Source organism: Nerophis ophidion, linkage group LG07, assembly GCF_033978795.1.
Source record: "Nerophis ophidion isolate RoL-2023_Sa linkage group LG07, RoL_Noph_v1.0, whole genome shotgun sequence".
NCBI lineage: Eukaryota > Metazoa > Chordata > Actinopteri > Syngnathiformes > Syngnathidae > Nerophis > Nerophis ophidion.
The window spans coordinates 55,097,490-55,117,152 of NC_084617.1; the positions used below are offsets into that span (position 1 = coordinate 55,097,490).

The 19,663-nt window shown below is 37.7% G+C and overlaps 1 protein-coding gene across 2 annotated transcripts in view; it reads left to right on the top strand.

Annotated features, from left to right (window-relative positions):
* The window catches only part of LOC133556540 (coronin-1C-A-like), a 66,720-nt gene that overhangs the window by 16,496 nt on the left and 30,561 nt on the right, over window positions 1-19,663 (top strand). For both annotated transcript variants that reach the window (XM_061906553.1, XM_061906554.1), the window contains exon 2: window positions 9,132-9,331. In XM_061906553.1, the coding sequence (XP_061762537.1) occupies window positions 9,132-9,331 (200 nt within the window). The remainder of the gene's footprint in view (window positions 1-9,131; window positions 9,332-19,663) is intronic.

The following is a 19,663-nucleotide window of genomic DNA, read 5'->3' on the forward strand; positions in this document are numbered from 1 at the left end:
ATATTGTTTATAAAGATTCTAAGTGAAGCTGATTTTTATTTTTATTTTCAAACTATCAGAATGTGTGGTCCATGTGTTGAACCTTTTAAATGGACTTCAGGTCCTTGTAAAATCTAAAGTTGGTACAAATCAATGTACTGTACATGCAGTCTTGATTTTTCTGGTGTGAGTTTTGTGTTGGGATTTAGACTTAAAGTGGTCTTTCCTAAATCTTAACCTTTAAGTCGGATAAGAAGTTTTGGACATTAGTGCTAAGGCGCCTAGGATGAGAAAGTGATGAAGTGGTTGTGGCCTGTCGTAGGCGTGTTTGGATTTTTTTCCACAGGTTTCTTTGCCTTAATCTAATCATGTCTTGGTTGAAGTCTTGGTTCATTTTTTTTCCAGTTGTGTGCGCTCTCGTGTACAGAACCTTTTATGTACTACTTTGTCAAAGTTCAATTACATTTTGCACTTGTTTCTCGTTATTGCGCACAAGAGTTGAACTTTGAGCCATTTTGATCTTGTCTGTAAATCTTCTTCCTCTCCAAATTATAAAAGTATAGGATTCCTAGAAAGACTTTAATGTGTGATGCAATCTGTACCACTTTTACTTGATCGTACCAGCTCGCAAACTTGTATGTATGTACAACCCCCACCAACCATAATTACTATGGTTGGTGGGGTAAGTGGGGGGGCCTTACCTTATCTCATTGTTGCAAAAATGCACTGGAATGTAGCGGGAATCTGATCACAATGGTGGTCTGTGGCCTTGGATACAGGAAAGGGATTTAGGTGGCGTCCCATGCAGTCTTGGTGACAAAAGACAGCCAGTGTATGGAAAGCAATGAGGTGACTCAAGTGTGCGTGTCTGCAAGGGTGATGGTGTGGGAAAGTGGTATGATTATCATGATGAATGTAATGTCTCAAGTTAAAAGGGCAAACATTATTGTGTTATGCTCAGACAGCGTCTGCGCATACATGCTGCTTCTGACAGGATCCCATTATTGTTGATTAAGAAGGGAAAGGAAAAAATACAATTTGGATTTTCTTTAATTTCAGACACATTTTGAACACAAATTCATCCATCCATCCATCCATCCATTTTTTTACCGCTTATTCCCTTTGTGGTTGCGAGGGGGGCGGGTGCCTATCTCCGCTACAATCGGGCAGAAGGCGTGGTACACCCTGGACAAGTCACCACCTCATCACAGGGCACACAAATTAATATATATGTTAATGATAACAGTACCACCTTTTTAAAGTAGTTTAATGCTAGAATTTAAAAGACACTACCGCTTATTCCCTTTGAGGTTGCGAGGGGCGCTGGTGCCTATCTCAGCTACAACCGGGCAGAAGGCGTGGTACACCCTGGACAAGTCGCCATCTCATCACAGGGCACACAAATTAATATATATGTTAATTATAACCGTAATACCTTTTAAAGTAGTATAATGCTAGAATTTAAAAGACAAATGTAAGCAACATAAAATTTTGGGCTAATTGGATTTCTCAGGGACTCCCTTAAATTGCTGCTTGTCAGGTCCAAGGGACTCACTACACTGAAAGCCTATCAATATCATTGCATGAGCATCACCATATATGACTTGTATATATATATATATATATATATATATATATATATATATATAAAACTTGGTTAAAGGCCTACTGAAATTATTTTCTTATTCAAACGGGGATAGCAGGTCCATTCTATGTGTCATACTTGATCATTTCGCGAGATTGTCATATTTTTGCTTAAAGGATTTAGTAGAGAACATCCACGATAAAGTTTGCAACTTTTGCTTGCTAACAGAAAAGCCCTGCCTCTACTGGAAGTCGCAGACGATGACGTCACGTGTTGATGACTCCTCACATTGTCACATTGTTTTTAATGGGAGCCTCCAACAAAAACAGCTATTCGGACCGAGAAGACGACAATTTCCCTATTAATTTGAGTGAGGATGAAAGATTGGTATTTGAGGATATTGATAGCGACGGACTAGGGGAGAAAAAAAAAAAAACGCGATTGCATTGGGATGGATTCAGATGTTTTTAGACACATTTACTAAGATAATTCTGGGAAATCCCTTATCTTTCTATTGTGTTGCTAGTGTTTTAGTGAGTTTAACAGTACCTGATAGTCGGAGGTGTGTGTCCACGGGTGTCTTGACACAAGTGTCTCAGGGAAGTCGACGCCAGCTATATGGGCGGTACAAGCTCAGCTGATATTTTGGTAAGAAGCGACTTTTTACCACAATTTTCTCACCGAAACCTGCTGGTTGTCATCCGGTCGGGATCCATGTTCGCTGTGATCCATAATAAAGTTTCACCTCCTTGAATTTTAAACAAGGAATCACCGTGTGTCTGTGTGGCTTAAGGCTAAAGCTTTCCATTTCCATCTTTCTACTTTGACTTCTCCAATATTAATTGAACAAATTGCAAAGGATTCAGCAACACAGACCTCCAAAATACTGTGTAATTATGTGGTTAAAGCAGACGACTTTTAGCTGTGTGTGTGTGCGCAGCGCTCATATTTCCTAACAGCCCTTGACGTAAGCGTACACGTCATTACGCGACGTTTACAAGAAGAAACTCCCGGGAAACTTAAAATTGCAATTTAATAAACTAAAAAGGCCGTTTTGGCATGTGTTGCAATGTTAATATTTCATCATTGATATATAAACTATCAGACTGCGGTGTGGGTAGTAGTGGGTTTCAGTAGGCCTTTAATATAAAACCAGGTAACAAAGAACCAACCTAAAGAGTACAGAAGCATGACGAATTGAGTCACAATGTATTTAACACATACACATTTGACAATGTGTTAATTGGAGTGGCGCTTGTGGTGTTTTTTGGACAAACATTTGGCTAGCATTAACTTAAACATTGTGGATGCTAACATGTCCTTACATGCTTCCATGTAATTGAATGAAACATTGCTTAAGCAAGTCAAACATGTCAGATGGTGTTAGCTTATAATTGGGATGGGCGATATGGCCTAAAATCTGTAGACACATATTGCATCCTCCTAGGATAACTATATTATTTGGTAATAGAACCATTTCAAAACAGGTTACTAAGGCTCAAAACTATTATTGTACTTGTTAATTCACTATTAATATGTGGTTATTTTATGTTGGAAAATGCTTCTATCTACATATCTGTTAAAATGTTATAAGCACTCATTATTCTGTTGATTGAATACTTTATAATTTTGGATGATACTACACATTTGGGTATCGATCCAATACTAAATACTACTTTGAATTTTCAAGATCATTAAATCATTACATTTTTTTTATGAATGTGAGTGTGAATGTTGTCTATCTGTGTTGGCTCTGCGATGAGGTGGCAACTTGTCCAGAGTGTACCCCGCCTTTTACCCGATTGTAGCTGAGATAGGCTCCAGCGCCCCACATGACCCCGAAGGGAATAAGCGGTAGAAAATGGATGGATTAAATGATAAAAAAAATTTATCATTATAATTAAACAAAAACACAGGATGATTGTGTAACAATGTCAATTTTTGTTTTTTTATTTCCTACTCTGGCTCTAATTTTAATTTTAAGATATTTGTTTTATCGTAAAAAATATAAATCTATTACATCAATCTAATTACTATACTATACTAATCACTATACTATATACTACATGGTATTATGTTGATATTTGTATCGATTTGCCCCCTTTTGTTTACTTTCAATAGCTCTAGATTGTGGTTAGCATATCCTCTTACGAAGTGTAGTGTAGCAAGTTTAGTTATTCCTCGTCCTATAGTGATAAAGATACTTGTAAAAAAATTTAATTTGCCGCCATGACGGCAAGGATTGCTGACTCAAGAGCGACTTTGCACTGTTTTTTTGCTTGTCACTGTTAAATTTGCCGCACTCAGCTGGATTTGTCATCAAAATTCATTATAACGATAGTATTAAAAGCACTATCGTCGGCCAAATTTTTATAATTTATATCATCAATATCAGTGGTCTCCAACCACCGGTCTGGGGACCGGTACCGGGCCGCAGAGAAACATTAAATAATGTAAGGACTGCATTTTCTTTTACTTAACTTTCCCCAGACCAATAAGCTTGTTTATGGATGTACAATAACACTCCTCATGGTAAGTTGCCATTTGTTATATTTTATATAACTTTGTGACATGATACAATTCACATTAATGAACATATAAAATATAAATGTGACAGATTGTAGCCAAAGGCTGTTTTCCATCTGCATCTCATTGCAAAGAAACAAGCCTTTGGCTTCTACTAATTCAGCGTTATAGTGACTTGTATTTTTCATGCACTTACTTTTGCTGTATTTATCTGGCACAAGTGGAAAGCCGGTCCCTGAAAATAATGCCTGCATTAAACCGGTCCGTGGTGCTGGTCTACATCGCACAGCCTTAGCTGCAAAAATATTTTTACCTTGTTTGTTTAAAGATTAAGAGTGCTTTCTTGTAACATGCTGTATCACTGATGTAGCGCTATTGTGAAATGCCTGCACCGTTTGTCAGTGCAAACATTGTACCAGGATTTCTGTCTTTTTCAGTTATAAATGATCTCAACACCTTTGACGTCTTATTTGGTGCACTTTGGCTAATGTTATGGACAGGTGAGGATTTCATAGTTTCTAGATTTCAGCAGTAGACTATTTCCTTGAATTGAAGCCATCCGAAAACCACCTTTTTTCTTTTAACCGGATTGTATTATGGAGTAATATGTTTTAATAAGTGCTAATATCTGCTGACAGAATGGGGTAGCCCTTGTTTTTAATTGGAGTGTGTGAGCATAACGGAACATTGCAAGGATGGGCAACATTTAATTTGTTAGCGTTTATGGTTAGTATGCAAGCTTGCTTCGCCAAGAAATTAGCAATATCACTGGCAAGTGTAGTTGTTAATCACGGGTTTACTGTAATTTTAGTTGGAAACGGTGATACTACAGTTTACAGTGATTTGTTATTAATTTGTAATGATTTTTACATACCTAATCCAGATAGATACTCTCTAAGAGATTTTGCTTTCGTGTTTTGTGTATTCAGCGTCTCATGCTATATTAGGAGTAAAGTTGATGAGGCGCCTTTGTCCTTCCTGTTACTGCTATGACATGAAGCAGGTTGGTGCACCCTAGCATTAATCTTTGTAAAGCCTTGTCTTGACGTTTTATAGACACTTTGATGTTTTTTTTTTATTAGAAACCAGACATTTGTCCTAGGTTAATGGGGCTGGTTTTTAGAGAGCGGTAGAAGCAAGTTGTATCGAATTGAAATCTTCATGTCATTAATAAGAGGCCCTATATCACTTCTTTTAATTGTGTCATTATTTCTCCCAAGTTTCTCTTGGCCATGCGTTCTTTGCACAAAACATGCACTGTTTTATGCAAGAGTTTAAGCAATGCCAATGATCAGTGCAAACAGGAATGCACAGAACCCTGCTAAAATGGTGTCATGGTGCTTTACTCTGAGGTAATTTCCTCGGGCTCTGGGGGTCCTCCTGTCTTTGCCCATCACGGTCAACTATTGGCTAAGGAGGCAATAAAGCACATAACTGTGCCCTCATATGATTTGACCAAAAGATACTTAACGCAAGGTAATTTCTTCTGTCTGTGTCATATTCCTCTGCCTATAGATGGATCACTCTGTGCCTTTAGGGTCATTGTGTCCATTTGAATATCCTAGTTGCTCAGACAGCAATGTGTTTATTTAAATTTAAATTGGAGTATGATATTTGTAATGGGGAATACTTAAATGTGTCCAGCACATGTTAGCATTTATGCTAAGTAGTGATTAGCGCTCAAGCTCCTTCTCCAGAAAATGAGCTCAGAGGCTGCACGCCTCCCCCTTGTCTGGGAGGTGTGCTTCACAGCTGGAAGCTCCTTCCAAAAATGTAGAGATGCTTACATTTCTGCAAAATAATGGTTAATGTTCATAGTTGATGGTAGCAGAATTACACATTGGACTTGACTTGCTTGTATTTGTCACTGGCTGATGTAGTTTTATGCACTTTTGAGCTCTCAGCTCATATATTAAAAATGATAATTTTATGGTATTTTTTTGTCTTCAGACTGTACGTCTACTGCGACAGTCATATTTGAATTGGGAAGAGTTTAGGATTATCACTGACTGATTCCATCACTAAATAGTTTGGCACTAAATAAGTATCCTACAAACCATGGAAAACACCTTAATCTGATCTTGTTTGGCTTTTGAGAAGCCGGACTGGGCTGTTGACTTGTAAAGAGCCGCATATGCCTTGTTTTGGTTTGACATCATAGGTCGACTGGAAAAGCAATACATTAGTCCGCGCTAAAAGAAAGTAAGCCCCCAAACCATCAATGTACGGAAGGCACACAGTGTGTGACCAATAGTTGCATGCATCAAGTGTAGAGGTACAGTTATCGAATAGTTTAGTAATCGAGTGTTCTATCGAATATGAATGAATGAATGGGATAGCAGGTCCATTCTATGTGTCATACTTGATAATTTCGCGAGATTGTCATATTTTTGCTTAGAGGATTTAGTAGAGAACATCCACGATAAAGTTTGCAACTTTTGCTTGCTAAGAGAAAAGCCCTGCCTCTACCGGAAGTCGGAGACGATGACGTCACATGTTGATGGCTCCTCACATCTTCACATTGTTTTTAATGGGAGCCTCCAACAAAAACAGCTATTTGGACCGAGAAAACGACAATTTCCCCATTAATTTGAGCGAGGATGAAAGATTCGTGTTTGAGGATATTGATAGCGACGGACTAGAAAGAAGAAAAAAAACTAGTTAAAAAAAAAAAACGCGATTGCATTGGGACAAATTCAGATATTTTTTGACACATTTACTAAGATAATTCTGGGTAATCCCTTATCTGTTTATTGTGTTGCTAGTGTTTTAGTGAATTTAACAGTACCGGATTGTCGGAGGGGTGTGTCCACGGGTGTGTTGACGCGCAGTGTCTCGGGGAAATCGACGGCAGCTTTATGGGCGGCACAAGCTCAGCTGATCTCCGGTAAGAAGCGACTTTTTACCACAATTTTCTCACCGAAACCTGCTGGTTGACATTCGTCGGGATCCATGTTCGCTGTGATCCATAGTAAAGATTCACCTCCGCAAATTTTAAACAAGGAATCACCGTGTTTTTGTGTGGCTAAAGGCTAAAGCTTCCCGATTCCATCTTTCTACTTTGACTTCTCCAATATTAATTGAACAAATTGCAAAGGATTCAGCAACACAGATCTCCAAAATACTGTGTAATTATATGGTTAAAGCAGACAACTTTTAGCTGTGTGTGTGCGCAGCGCTCATATTTCCTAACAGCCCGTGACGTCAAGCGTACACGTCATCATTACGCGACGTTTTCAAGAAAAAACTCCCGGGAAATTTAAAATTGCAATTTCATAAACTAAAAAGGCCGTATTGGCATGTGTTGCAATGTTAATATTTCATCATTGATATATAAATTTATCAGATTGTGTTTTGGGTAGTAGTGGGTTTCAGTAGGCCTTTAAAACTACTATGCAAAGCCAAACCCATTTATCAACAATATCCTGAAACGCTGCCGGCTTGGCTGGGCCCGAGCTCACCTAAGATGGACTGATGCAAAGTGGAAAGGTGTTCTGTGGTCTGACTAGACCACATTTCAAATTATATTTGAAAACAGAGGCCGTGGTGTCCTCCAAAACAAAGCGGAAACAGAGGCCGTGGTGTCCTCCAAAACAAAGCGGAAAATAACCATTCGGATTGTTATAGGCGCAAAGTTCAAAAGCCAGCATCTGTGATGGTATGGGGGTGCATTAGTGCCCAAGGCATGGGTAACTTACACATCTGTGAAGGCACCATTAATGCTGAAAGGTCCATACAGGTTTTGGAGCAACATATGTTGTCATCCAAGCAACGTTATCATGGACGCCCCTGCTTATTTCAGCAAGACAAGTGTTACAACAGTGTGGCTTCGTAAAAAAAAAAGTGCGGGTACTTTCCTGGCCCGCCTGCAGTCCAGACCTGTCTCCCATGGTTTGTGTAGCGCATTATGAAGCGTAAAATACGACAGCGGAGACCCCAGACTGTCGAACGACTGAAGCTCTACATAAAACAAGAATGGGAAATAATTCCACTTTCAAAGCTTCAACAATTAGTTTCCTCAGTTCCCAAACGTTTATTGAGTGTTGTTAAAAGAAAAGGTGATGTAACACAGTGGTGAACAGGCCCTTTCCCAACTACTTTGACACGTGTTGCAGCCATGAAATTCTAAGTTAATTATTATTTGCAACAAAAAAAAAAGTTTATGAGTTTGAACATCAAATATCTTGTCTTGTAGTGCATTCAATTGAATATGGGTTGAAAAGGATTTGCAAATCATTGTATTCCGTTTATATTTACATCTAACACAATTTCCCAACTCATGGAAACGGGGTTTGTACCTTCATACTTATTAACTGTTTGTACACTTTGCGCTTTAAACTATGTATGTGCCAAAGATTTCTTAAATAAATGTAAATGATTTACTCCCCCATTCAGTGTTGCGAGGTTTCACATGTGGGTTACCCTTTCCTGTTAACAGTTAAAATATACATGTCATGTGAATGTCAGCCAAATTGAAAAATGCGGTCTGTTAGGAGTTTGGACACTCCACTCCCATATCCTTTCAGGAAGAGCTTCCTGCTTGTGTTGTGACCATACTTGAATTTTCCCACCCCCATTGCCTCTATCGCTCACCCACGTCACTCACTTTAACACACTGTCCAAAACCATCTTGAAAAACAAGTTTTACATCCTATTTTTCGGTAATATGATGCATCCAATGCTGTTTTTAATATGCTGTGTCAAAAAATGGAACAAGATGTAACGTTAACCAAACCCAAGACTATTTCACATGTTGATAGCTTAACTTTAGTGCAGCTTTTGTGGCCTATTTAGTGTCGTTTTTAAATGGGCGCTCGTTTTACTACCACTGGTATGTTTTACTACCACTCGTATGTTTTACTACCACTGGTATGTTATCTGTGTGCTGGTTGCACATTTAAATGAGTGAAGCGTGTTTATGGCTTACCATTTTACACTGGATATGCTCCTTAGTATAGGTTTGGACATTTTTAATTCAAAACATTGTCATTACAAATTCACGCCTCTTTGGGAAGAACTAACACTGTCCTGTCTTTTACAGATATGAAACGAGGTGTTGTACGGCAAAGCAAATTCCGTCACGTCTTTGGCCAGGCGGTGAAAAATGATCAGTGCTATGATGATATCCGGGTTTCTCGAGTCACATGGGATAGCGGCTTCTGTGCAGTTAATCCCAAATTTGTTGCCATAATTATTGAAGCCAGCGGCGGTGGAGCCTTCCTTGTCCTTCCTCTTCACAAGGTAAGATAAGTATTACCAGAGGTGAGAATCTTTGGGTACCTAACAATTTGTTTACAATTCTGGAGTTAAGATTTGATTAAAAATTGATTATTGATGCATCATTAATTTATGTATATTGATGCAGTTTTACATTTATTTTCATTTCACTAAATAAGCATTTATCACTTGCAACTTAAAAAGAACCCCAATTCATTTGGAATAAGATAGTTATTTTAATTTTCATTAAATAAATGAAGATGTGTACAAAATTGGACCACAAGTGCCCTATAATAAAATAACTTTTAGAACAGTCTGCATTACTTTGTTTACAAAATATGAATTGATTATTGATGTTTACTAATCTATTCCGTAATCGTCAATGTCCGAATTGTGATGCATCTAAAAATCAATTATTTATCCCACCTTTTAATTATTACTGTATTATTGGTTATTTTCTTTTAAAAGTTTTTGAAAAAGAAAAGTTTTGTGTTCAGAGAGTGTTCTTATTTTTAGTGCCACTAGGAAACCAAATCCAAAATGAAAAGATATGACCTACCATAAATTTTGGACTATAAGCCTCTGTTTTTCCTAGATTTTGAACCCTGCAGCTAGGACGCAACAGCTTTTTTATGGATTTGTTTTCGCTAACGGCCATAATGTTTTGTCTTCAATAGTTTGCATTAAACCCAAGCAAAGTACTGAAATTGTGTGTTATTGCTTGTGCTATGGCCCCATTTTTTCTACGAGTTGGCTCACTTGCAGGTATTATGGGGTTGAAAATGTACCTACTGTTTTAATTCCGTAAACCGAAAATAAGCGTCCATAGTGTTTTTGCTCGAACGGATTTTTCATTTATCACTCCAAGCAACGTTTGTAATTTTCAGAGAACAAATACAATTCTTACTTACTAAACTGTCTGATGCATGATGTCTGTAGTAGTGTTTTCATGCATATTTGTGCGTGTATTAGTAATGTAATGACGCTAGCGCTGTTAGCATTTGCTAATAGGCATAGGCGAATGTTAACTTACGACATTCTTTTTGTATTTCATTTTCACCAATTCCTCTGTATACTCACGAAGACGTCACCGGAGAGTTATTGAGTCTGTTTATATGATTGGAGGGCAAGCTTTCGCAGCTACAGGGTCCATAACGATGACTTCTGTTTTGTTTGATCAGCTATTTTACTGCCGCGTTACAGGCAGCCTTCGGAAACAATTATGGTACAGAATCTTACTGTGTAGTTAACTATTTCACAATGTATATATCTGCGGCTTATATATCTGCGGTGTGGCTAATATCTGAAAGAAAATATTCTGAAATTTAGTGGATGTGTTCTCATAGTCCAGAAAATACAGTAACTAATACTGGCCAGGAAACATTCATACTATAATGCACAAAGGAAGTAAGACCTCATTCAAATTAAATTACTCAAATGAGTCTCAAAGAGGAAATGCATTTTTTTAAATTGTACTTATTGTTCACAATCATGAGAGACAAGAAGACCAAACAGGTTGTTTTTCTTTGCTTTTCTAACGTACAAAAATTTGCTTGTTCTAAGTGGCTAGCGATGCAGCTAATGGAGCAATCAATTCCAACTCTAAATCACTTTCAAAATGCAATTTAAAAAATAAAATAAAAAAAGTCAACAATACTTAATTTACGTTCCATAACCTGTATGACAAACAAGGTAGAGCGACATTGTTATTGTAAGAGCGAACATCGAAGAACTCTTTTTCTATCGTTGTAACACATCGGCGTTATAGGATATTAACTGTAAAAGCTAACTAAGATAAGCTAGCTTCTACAACAACATGAAACGCGTTTGAGTTTGTAATGCACAACACTAGGATACAACACCAATCTGTACCAACTGAAAAAATGATCATATTACCGTATCTGTAATGTATTTGCCCACATTACATGTTTTGTTTGTACACAGCTGAGCTAGCCAGACAGCATTTGTACTGTAGTTGTACTAACACGCATGGCATGCTGCGTGTATCATCGATCATAAAGTTCCTACAACAAATTGCTGTTCTTATTACTTCAAGTAGATTTACCTAAACTATTAGTGTGGGCCTGAGAGGGCTGTGGCATTGGAACGAGGCTTTTTAGGCCTGTCAACACAGAACTTACACCTTTCAGAGCCTCATACAATGTGGCAATGGTACTGAAGCTTTGCTCCACTGGTTTCACACTCGGGCCTCTGCATGCCTTGTTCCAGTAATACAGTAATGGTTTGTAAGTGGTTTGCAGTTTCCTCAAGATGACAAAAAGGTGGTAATGGTTTCTCTCCAACCAAACCCTTCTTACAAATAGTGGTACCTTGGCTTACGAGTGCCCCAGTCAATGGGCTGTGTGCTGTCTTTTGGTGAATTGTTATCTTTAGGTCAGGGGTCAGCAACCTTTTTGAAACCAAGAGGTACTTCTTAGGTACTGATTAATGCGAAGGGCTACCAGCTTGATACACACTTAAACAAATTGCCAGAAATAGCCAATTTGCTCAATTTACCTTTAATAAATAATTATTTATATATATATATATATTCTGTCTGTCATTCCGTGGTACATTTTTTTTCCTTTTACGGAAGTTTTTTGTAGAGAATAAATTATGTAAAAAACCCTTAATTGATCAGTTTAAAAGACGATAAAACACGAAAAAAATGAAAATTAAATTTTGAAATATAGTTTATCTTCAATTTCGACTCTTTGAGATTCAAAATTCAACCAAAAAAAAATGAAGAGAAAAACTAGCTAATTCGAAACATTTTGAAAAAATTCAAAAAAGAATTTATAGAACATCATTAGTAATTTTTCCTGATTAAGATTATTTTTAGAATTTTGATGACATGTTTTAAACAGGTTAAAATCCAATCTGCACTTTGTTAGAATATATAACAAAAAATTGGACCAAGTTATATGTCTAACAAAGACAAATCATTATTTTTTCAGGATTTTCCAGAACAAATTTTTTTTTTGTACCAAGCTATATGTCTAACAAAGACAAATCATTATTTTTTCAGGATTTTCCAGAACAAACATTTTAAAAGAAATTCAAAAGACTTTGAAATAAGATTTAAATTTGATTCTACAGATTTTCTAGATTTGCCAAAATAGTTTTTTTGAATTTTAATCATAAGTTTGAAGAAATAATTCACAAATATTCTTAGTCGAAAAAACAGAAGCTAAAATTAAGAATTAAATTAAAATGTATTTGTTATTCTTTACAATAATAATTAAGAAAAATAGTTGACTTGAATTGTCAGGAAAGAAGAGGAAGGTATCTAAAAGTTAAAAAGGTATATGTGTGTAAAAATCCTAAAATCATTTTTAAGGTTGTATTTTTTCTCAAAAATTGTCTTTCTGAAAGTTATAAGAAGCAAAGTAAAAAAATAAATGTATTTAAACAAGTGAAAAGAAAATCTTTAAAGTATTTTCTTGGATTTTCAAACTCTATTTGAGTTTTGTCTCTCTTAGAATTAAAAATGTCGAGCAAAGCGAGACCAGCTTGCTAGTAAATAAATACAATTAAAAAAATAGAGGCAGCTCACTGGTAAGTGCTGCTATTTGAGCTATTTTTAGAACAGGCCGGTGGGCTACTCATCTGGTCCTTATGGGCTACCTGGTGCGCGCGGGCACTGTGTTGGTGACCCCTGCTTTTTTAGGTTGAGGGTAGAAATTCGGCTTACAAGCCTGTTCACCACTAGTTGACATGAGTGTCAAGGACCCACAAAAAACATGTTGTGTGTCATTTGATGGCTTGTTAGGTCATAGCAAGCAAAGACATTGAGTTTTTCCGTCCATGGAAACAAAGAAAATTAGTGTGAAGGACAGTGCTGAGAAGCAGATAATATTCACTGAAACAAATAAATCATCGTGAAACATGACCGTAAGTGGCTTGTCTAACTAGTTTGAGCATTGCACTGCTAGTGCACCATACGGAAGAATGACATTAGCATGCTTGACATTAAAAATATTTCTTAACTGTGGACGTTTATCCATGAGAATATGGAAAAGCTGCTGATGGGGTGTTTGACTGAGTAGCAGCTGACAGGTAATATCGAGGTAATATCAAAGTCCGCTGCACATTATAATGTTGCATTATGCAATTACTGTAGTTTGTTCTAGTACAATAATTGTATTGTTTTTAGTACATGTATATGAATGTTCTCACTCATCCAGGTCATTGTCATCTTAGGGCATCCAATCGATCGCAACTGGACTGTTTGGTTTGTCTTAGACGACGTTTCCCTGCTCATCCGAGTAGGCTTCATCAATCAGTCTATGCGCATAGACTTAGATTGGTCAGATCTAGTCCAGTGGCTTGTGCCAAAACCTCAAATATTTATACTCCAAAAACCAGGTGGGTGTGCCTGGGCAAGGATGGTTTCATAGTGAGAAAAACAAGTATTTTAGTGCAAACGAGCAATCCTAACTGTCAAAACCAACGACAGTTGTGTAATGTCTGCTCGTTAGCATTGAGGTATTGTGTGGAAGAAAGATTGCTGTGGATCAACTACTACCAGCAAAGTTGGGAGAGTGGCCGTGCCAGCAATCTGAGGGTTACTGGTTAAATCCCCACCTTCTACCATCCTAATCACATCCGTTGTGTCCTTGGGCAAGACACTTCACCCTTGCTCCTGAAGGGTCCTGGTTAGCGCCGTGCATGGCAGCTCCCACCATCAGTGTGTTAATGTGTGTGTGTGTGAGTGGGTGAATGTGGAAATACTGTCAAAGCGCTTTGGGCTCCTTAAAAAGGGGTAGAAAAGCGCTATACAAGTACAACCATTTACCATTTTAATTAACCAGTCCAAAATAGTCGGACCCCCCCGCGTAAGGATTCCATTCAGTTGTAAACAAATGGCATTTTTGTCACCTTCTGTTACCAGAATACAGTTTATCTAAAAGTTAGTTTTTCAGATTAAATTGATTTCAGGTATTTTATTGGAGAACAGTGATTTGAGATCGTATTTTGGGTTACAACCCCCTCACAGAACCAATTAAATTTGTAAGCTGAGGTACCACAGTACAAGCTGGCAGGCAGTGAAACGTGAGAAATATGTTTTCTTTTTCAGTCTCTATATATATAATTGTATCATTATGACGGGAGCACATATCTTTTTATTGATCGCCCAATCTGCTTTACTGCTTTGCACTGCACATTAGAGAGAGAAGCTGTATAGACGCAATACCAATTTGAAATGACTGCACATTTAAAATGTATACATGTATATTTTTAATTTCAATTTTTAATTTTAGTCACCTTGGTATGCTCTTTGTTTGTGTTTCCAACTCCACTGGGACATTTGAGTGTAGCCTCAGCTGGCAATTATGGTCTGAAAAGTGGGGCATGTCTGAAAGGGACTCGCTGCAATATTATTGCAATATTTTTTGTAGTAAATTAAATTAAAATAATGAAGGTATTTTGTACATAGTCTTCTGTTTGTCCAGCTTAAGGATAACATCTGATCAGTTGTAGTTTTATAATTATTATATGTATTTACATTTTATTTTCAAGGATCCACATCCATGTCCTTAATGTCAGGGTGCATCTGTCTGGCTAACCCGATCAGCCCTGTTCTGTGTTGCCCTCTTGTCCCGTGTGAGGAACCAGCTGCTCGGGTCCTTTGTCTTCTGCTTTCTCAGAGCATGACCCTTTGTCATGACTGCAATTCAGCGTTGGGGGAGGCAGAGGTGTGATGATGCGCCTTCCCCCTTCATAGTAAAACCACGTGTTATTGTGCACAGATTGTAAGGATTGTAATGGTGACATAAATGAGGGATAATGTTTAATGTGCTATGAAGCGTCAAAAAAATTGTTTGTTAATGGCACATCCTACAAACAGTGTGTTTGTTGTGTTTTTTTCTGGGAGCCTCTGTGACTCAGCATAGCAATGTCTATTGTAGTTTCCTCTTATTGGAACACAGGGGTTTATGCAGAGTACATCAGATGTCCAGCTGATCACATGTCATTCCCATCCCTCATGCCTTCAATCTCATCCTTTGTCTCACTTAGCAGGATGTCTACTAATTTATTCCCTGATTTCCATATGAAGGAAGTTGGAGTGAATACAGCTAAGCTAGTGAAACGTTTCTGATGATTCCACTCACATTCTGGCTCACTGTGAAGAGTGGAATGCCGATACTTATATTGTTGCAGTTCATTTGGATTTTGAGCCTTAATCCTGGCAAGGCATGGTGGATTCCTGCCCTACCTGTTTTGTCTAAGCAATCTACAGCTCCAGTTCCATGCATGCATACTGCCAACCCCCCCTGGGTTTTTCTTGTTTTTTTACATAAAATAAAGCCACATCACTACAGTATTCCACCCAATTCTACTATTAGGTTCCTTTTTAAATGCTGTCTACAGAACAGATCGACAATCCTATTTGAATTGAGTCTTCAGTGTTTCCTCGAGTGCTCTTCCAATTCAGTCCTGCTGACTGCAGATTTTACCATATATGGTCAAATCTGCTCCCTGCCTGACAGCCTCCCAGGACCATTTCCTCTCTGCCTCCTATTGGCTGCTCTGTGCAGTGTCAGTCCATATGTGAATTGTGGGACAGGCCTAAATATGAAGAGTGGTTGACATGAGTAAATTGGTTTGAAATCACGTGGATTTTTATGTGTTTGACATCCCCATCAAAGATAAGTTATAGTTAAATTATTTTGTTAATATTGGTGCCCGATCAGTAAAAGCATATCTAAGAACTGTAGTTCAAATTATGACAACAAAAGAGTTAATCTCAAATGTTTTCATTGGACTAGTTTAATCTCTCTTGTAATGCAAACGGTTCAATTCACTACTCCATTCGCTCTTAATTTTTGTCTTGTCAGTGGGCGGCGGGCATCCTGTTTGTCATATTAGACCTCACCTCATTACTATAGGCCTTTGTAGTTTGATGTGACTGTTCCTATAACCTCAGCTGTTTGCGTCCAATACACTGAGACTTTAAAAGTGGAATTTTCCGTTTCACCTAACTGAACAGCATTTATTGAAGCACCATGTGTGAATCATACGTTGGACTAGGCAGGAAGTGTGTAGGCCTTTTTGTGTCAAAGAAAATAATGTCCTGTCCTGCCTGGAGGAATCATGTTCCTTAATTTTTCATGCCAGTTGTGCGTGTGTTTGAATGAACTTTTCTTTCTGTAGTCTAACTGGTTTGTCAGTGGTGTGTGTATGTATCATCTTTTTTCCAAAGTCCAACTGGTTGCTGTGCAACTACTTTTTTAAGTGATGGCCAGTCATATAAAATTGTAATTGCCTGTAGTATGGTTTTATAGGGATGCACAATATTATTGGCTAGTCGGATAGTGGCAATTATGACATCACATTGATAATTGTGTTACCAAATAATCAACTGATAAATTGAGCCGATTAATAATAAAAGCTTACCACCGGTGTGGGCTTTCTTCACCATGTCAGAAAAAACATTTCACTCGTGGTTTGCAAAATGTGTTCTGCAGAAATGCACACGGGTAGGGTTAAAACACAATAAAATCTGATAAATCACCTTAAAATTCACAAATGTGTAGATTTATGGAAACAATACAAAGCTGCCTATGCTTAGGGCTGGGCGATATATAGATATACGTGATATATCGCTGGTTTGTCTCTGTGCGATATGGAAAATGACTATATCGTGATATTCGAGTATACGTTCTCACGCAGTTGCTTTTAGCTGCGGGCATTACACTACAGGCTATTCCCACTCCTTCTTGTCTCCGTTTCACAGACAGCAAGCGCACAAACTTACATACGTCACATAATGTCACGTCATACGTCACATACGTATACGCCCTCACAGAGCAGAGAGGTAGCAGACTGGGTAACGTTAGCGGTGATGCTAGCGCAGCCGTGCGAGTGGGAATGGTGCAAATCTGGTAACAAATGAAGGAAGAATTAATTTCTAAGAAAACAGCAGGGGTCCATCGTCTGGCGGTGGTTCGACTTCAAGCGGGAAGATGTTGAATGGACAACTTTAATTTGTCAAGTGTGGGGCACAAGCGTTGCTACCAAAAGTAGCATGACTGCTAATATGTTTGCTTGATTGATTGATACTTTTATTAGTAGATAGCACAGTTCAGTACATATTCCGTACAATTGACCACTAAATGGTAACACCCGAATAAGTTTTTCAACTTGTTTAAGTCGGGGTCCACGTTAATCAATTCATGATACAAATATATACTATCAGCATAATACAGTTATCACACAGGTTAATCATCATAGCATATACAATGAATTATTTGCATTATTTACAATCCGGGGGGTGGGATGAGGAGCTTTGGTTGATATCAGTACTTCAGTCATCAACAATTGCATCAACAGAGAAATGGACATTGAAACAGTGTAGGTCTTACAGTAGGATATGTACAGCCAGCAGAGAACATAGTGAGTTCAGATAGCATAAGAGCAATTAAGTACATTAGAAGTGCATTTGATTATTTACATTAGGTTATTTATAATCCGGGGAGATGGGCTGTAAATGGAGGAGGGTATTAGTAAAGGGTTGAAGTTGCCTGGAGGTGTTTTAGAGTGGTTTTGAAGGAATATAGAGATGCACTTACTTTTACACCTGTTGGGAGTGCATTCCACATTGATGTGGCATAAAGACAGAATGAGTTAAGACTTTTGTTAGATCGGAATCTGGGTTTAACGTGGTTTGTGGAGCTCCCCCTGGTGTTGTGGTTATGGCGGTCATTTACGTTAAGGAAGTAGTTTGACATGTACTTCGGTATCAGGGAGGTGTAGCGGATTTTATAGACTAGGCTCAGTGCAAGTTGTTTTACTCTGTCCTCCACCCTGAGCCATCCCACTTTGGAGAAGTGGGTTGGAGTGAGGTGGGATCTGGGGTGGAGGTGTAAAAGTAACCAGACTAACTTATTCTGGGATGTTTGGAGTCTAGATTTGAGGGTTTTGGAGGTGCTGGGGTACCAGGAGGTGCAAGCGTAATCGAAAAAGGGTTGAATGAGAGTTCCCGCTAGAATCTTCAAGGTGCTTTTGTTGACCAGAGAGGAGATTCTGTAGAGGAATCTCGTTCTTTGGTTGACCTTTTTGATTACCTTGGTTGCCTATTTATCACAGGAGAGATTAGCCTCTAGAATGGAACCTAGGTAGGTGATCTCATCTTTCCTGGTGATAACAATGTCACCCACTTTTATAATGAAATCACTGACTTTCTTAAGGTTGATATGGGACCCAAATAGGATGAATTCTGTTTTACCTAAGTGTATGGATAGCTTGTTGTCAGCGAGCCAGGTGCAAATAATAAGTAGCATGTATTAATGTAGCATCATTTGAAAAGTCACCTGCTAATAACTTTATTAAATACAGTTTTGGTCAATTGACTTCGTTGTGATTTCCTGCTCTGCATGAAAGTTTAAAATGAGCATATATGGATGCGGTATGAAAAAGAATGTTTTAATGTAGACACAGAATCTTCATACTGCTGTGATTATATGTATCAAGTGTTAATTCAAGGCTGAGGCAAAATATCGAGATATATATATCGTGTATCATGACATGGCCTAAAAATATCGAGATGTTAAAATAAGGCCATATCGCCCAGCCCTACCTATACCTATGCTGCTAAATTTAAGACCTTGTGTTGATAGCAGCAACCTCCGCAAATGTGAAGCCACAGGACTGATGTGAAAACGTTTAGGTGGCAACAGTTTGAAAGAAAAGGCCATAGGCCAGAAAAGCTTAACAGCAAAATGAGTAGTTGTTTTTAATTAACTTTGTGGTTAATTCATAGGCACAGGTAACAATCTTAACTTTTTTGATTTCTTAGTAGAAAAAGGCACTTTATTATTTGAATCCTATATTTTTTATATTTTTCAATTAAATATTACCTTTTCTAAGGGGCAGAAACCTATTGCACTATTTCATTATTAAATTACTGTCAGGGAAAAGTAATTTTACCTTTTTATTTTTCTCAATCAAGACGTGAGTTGTTTCGATGTTGTTGCTAAGGGCTTTGCAGAATCTTACTGGCTTAGTTCTATTAGCCTCTTTTATATTTGTTGTTGAATACATAGTTTTTTGTTTTTTGTCTATCAAATATTTGAAAAGTGAAAATCTCAAATTCCTTTTTTTTAGTTCTACACATTGGTTCTAATTTTTTGCATGGGTCAGAATTACAGGAAGTGTGTTTGTAGTCAAACTATTGTTAAATTAAAAAAAATAAATTGGTTGACACTATCCTTAAGCGTACAATAGATTTGTATAATTTTTTTGTTACTTTTTACATCTTGGGCAAAAGTGTGACCTGTCAAATTATACTCACAAAATCTTGTACAGACAGAAATATACATAAATATTGGTTATCGGTTGTAAAGGCCTGTA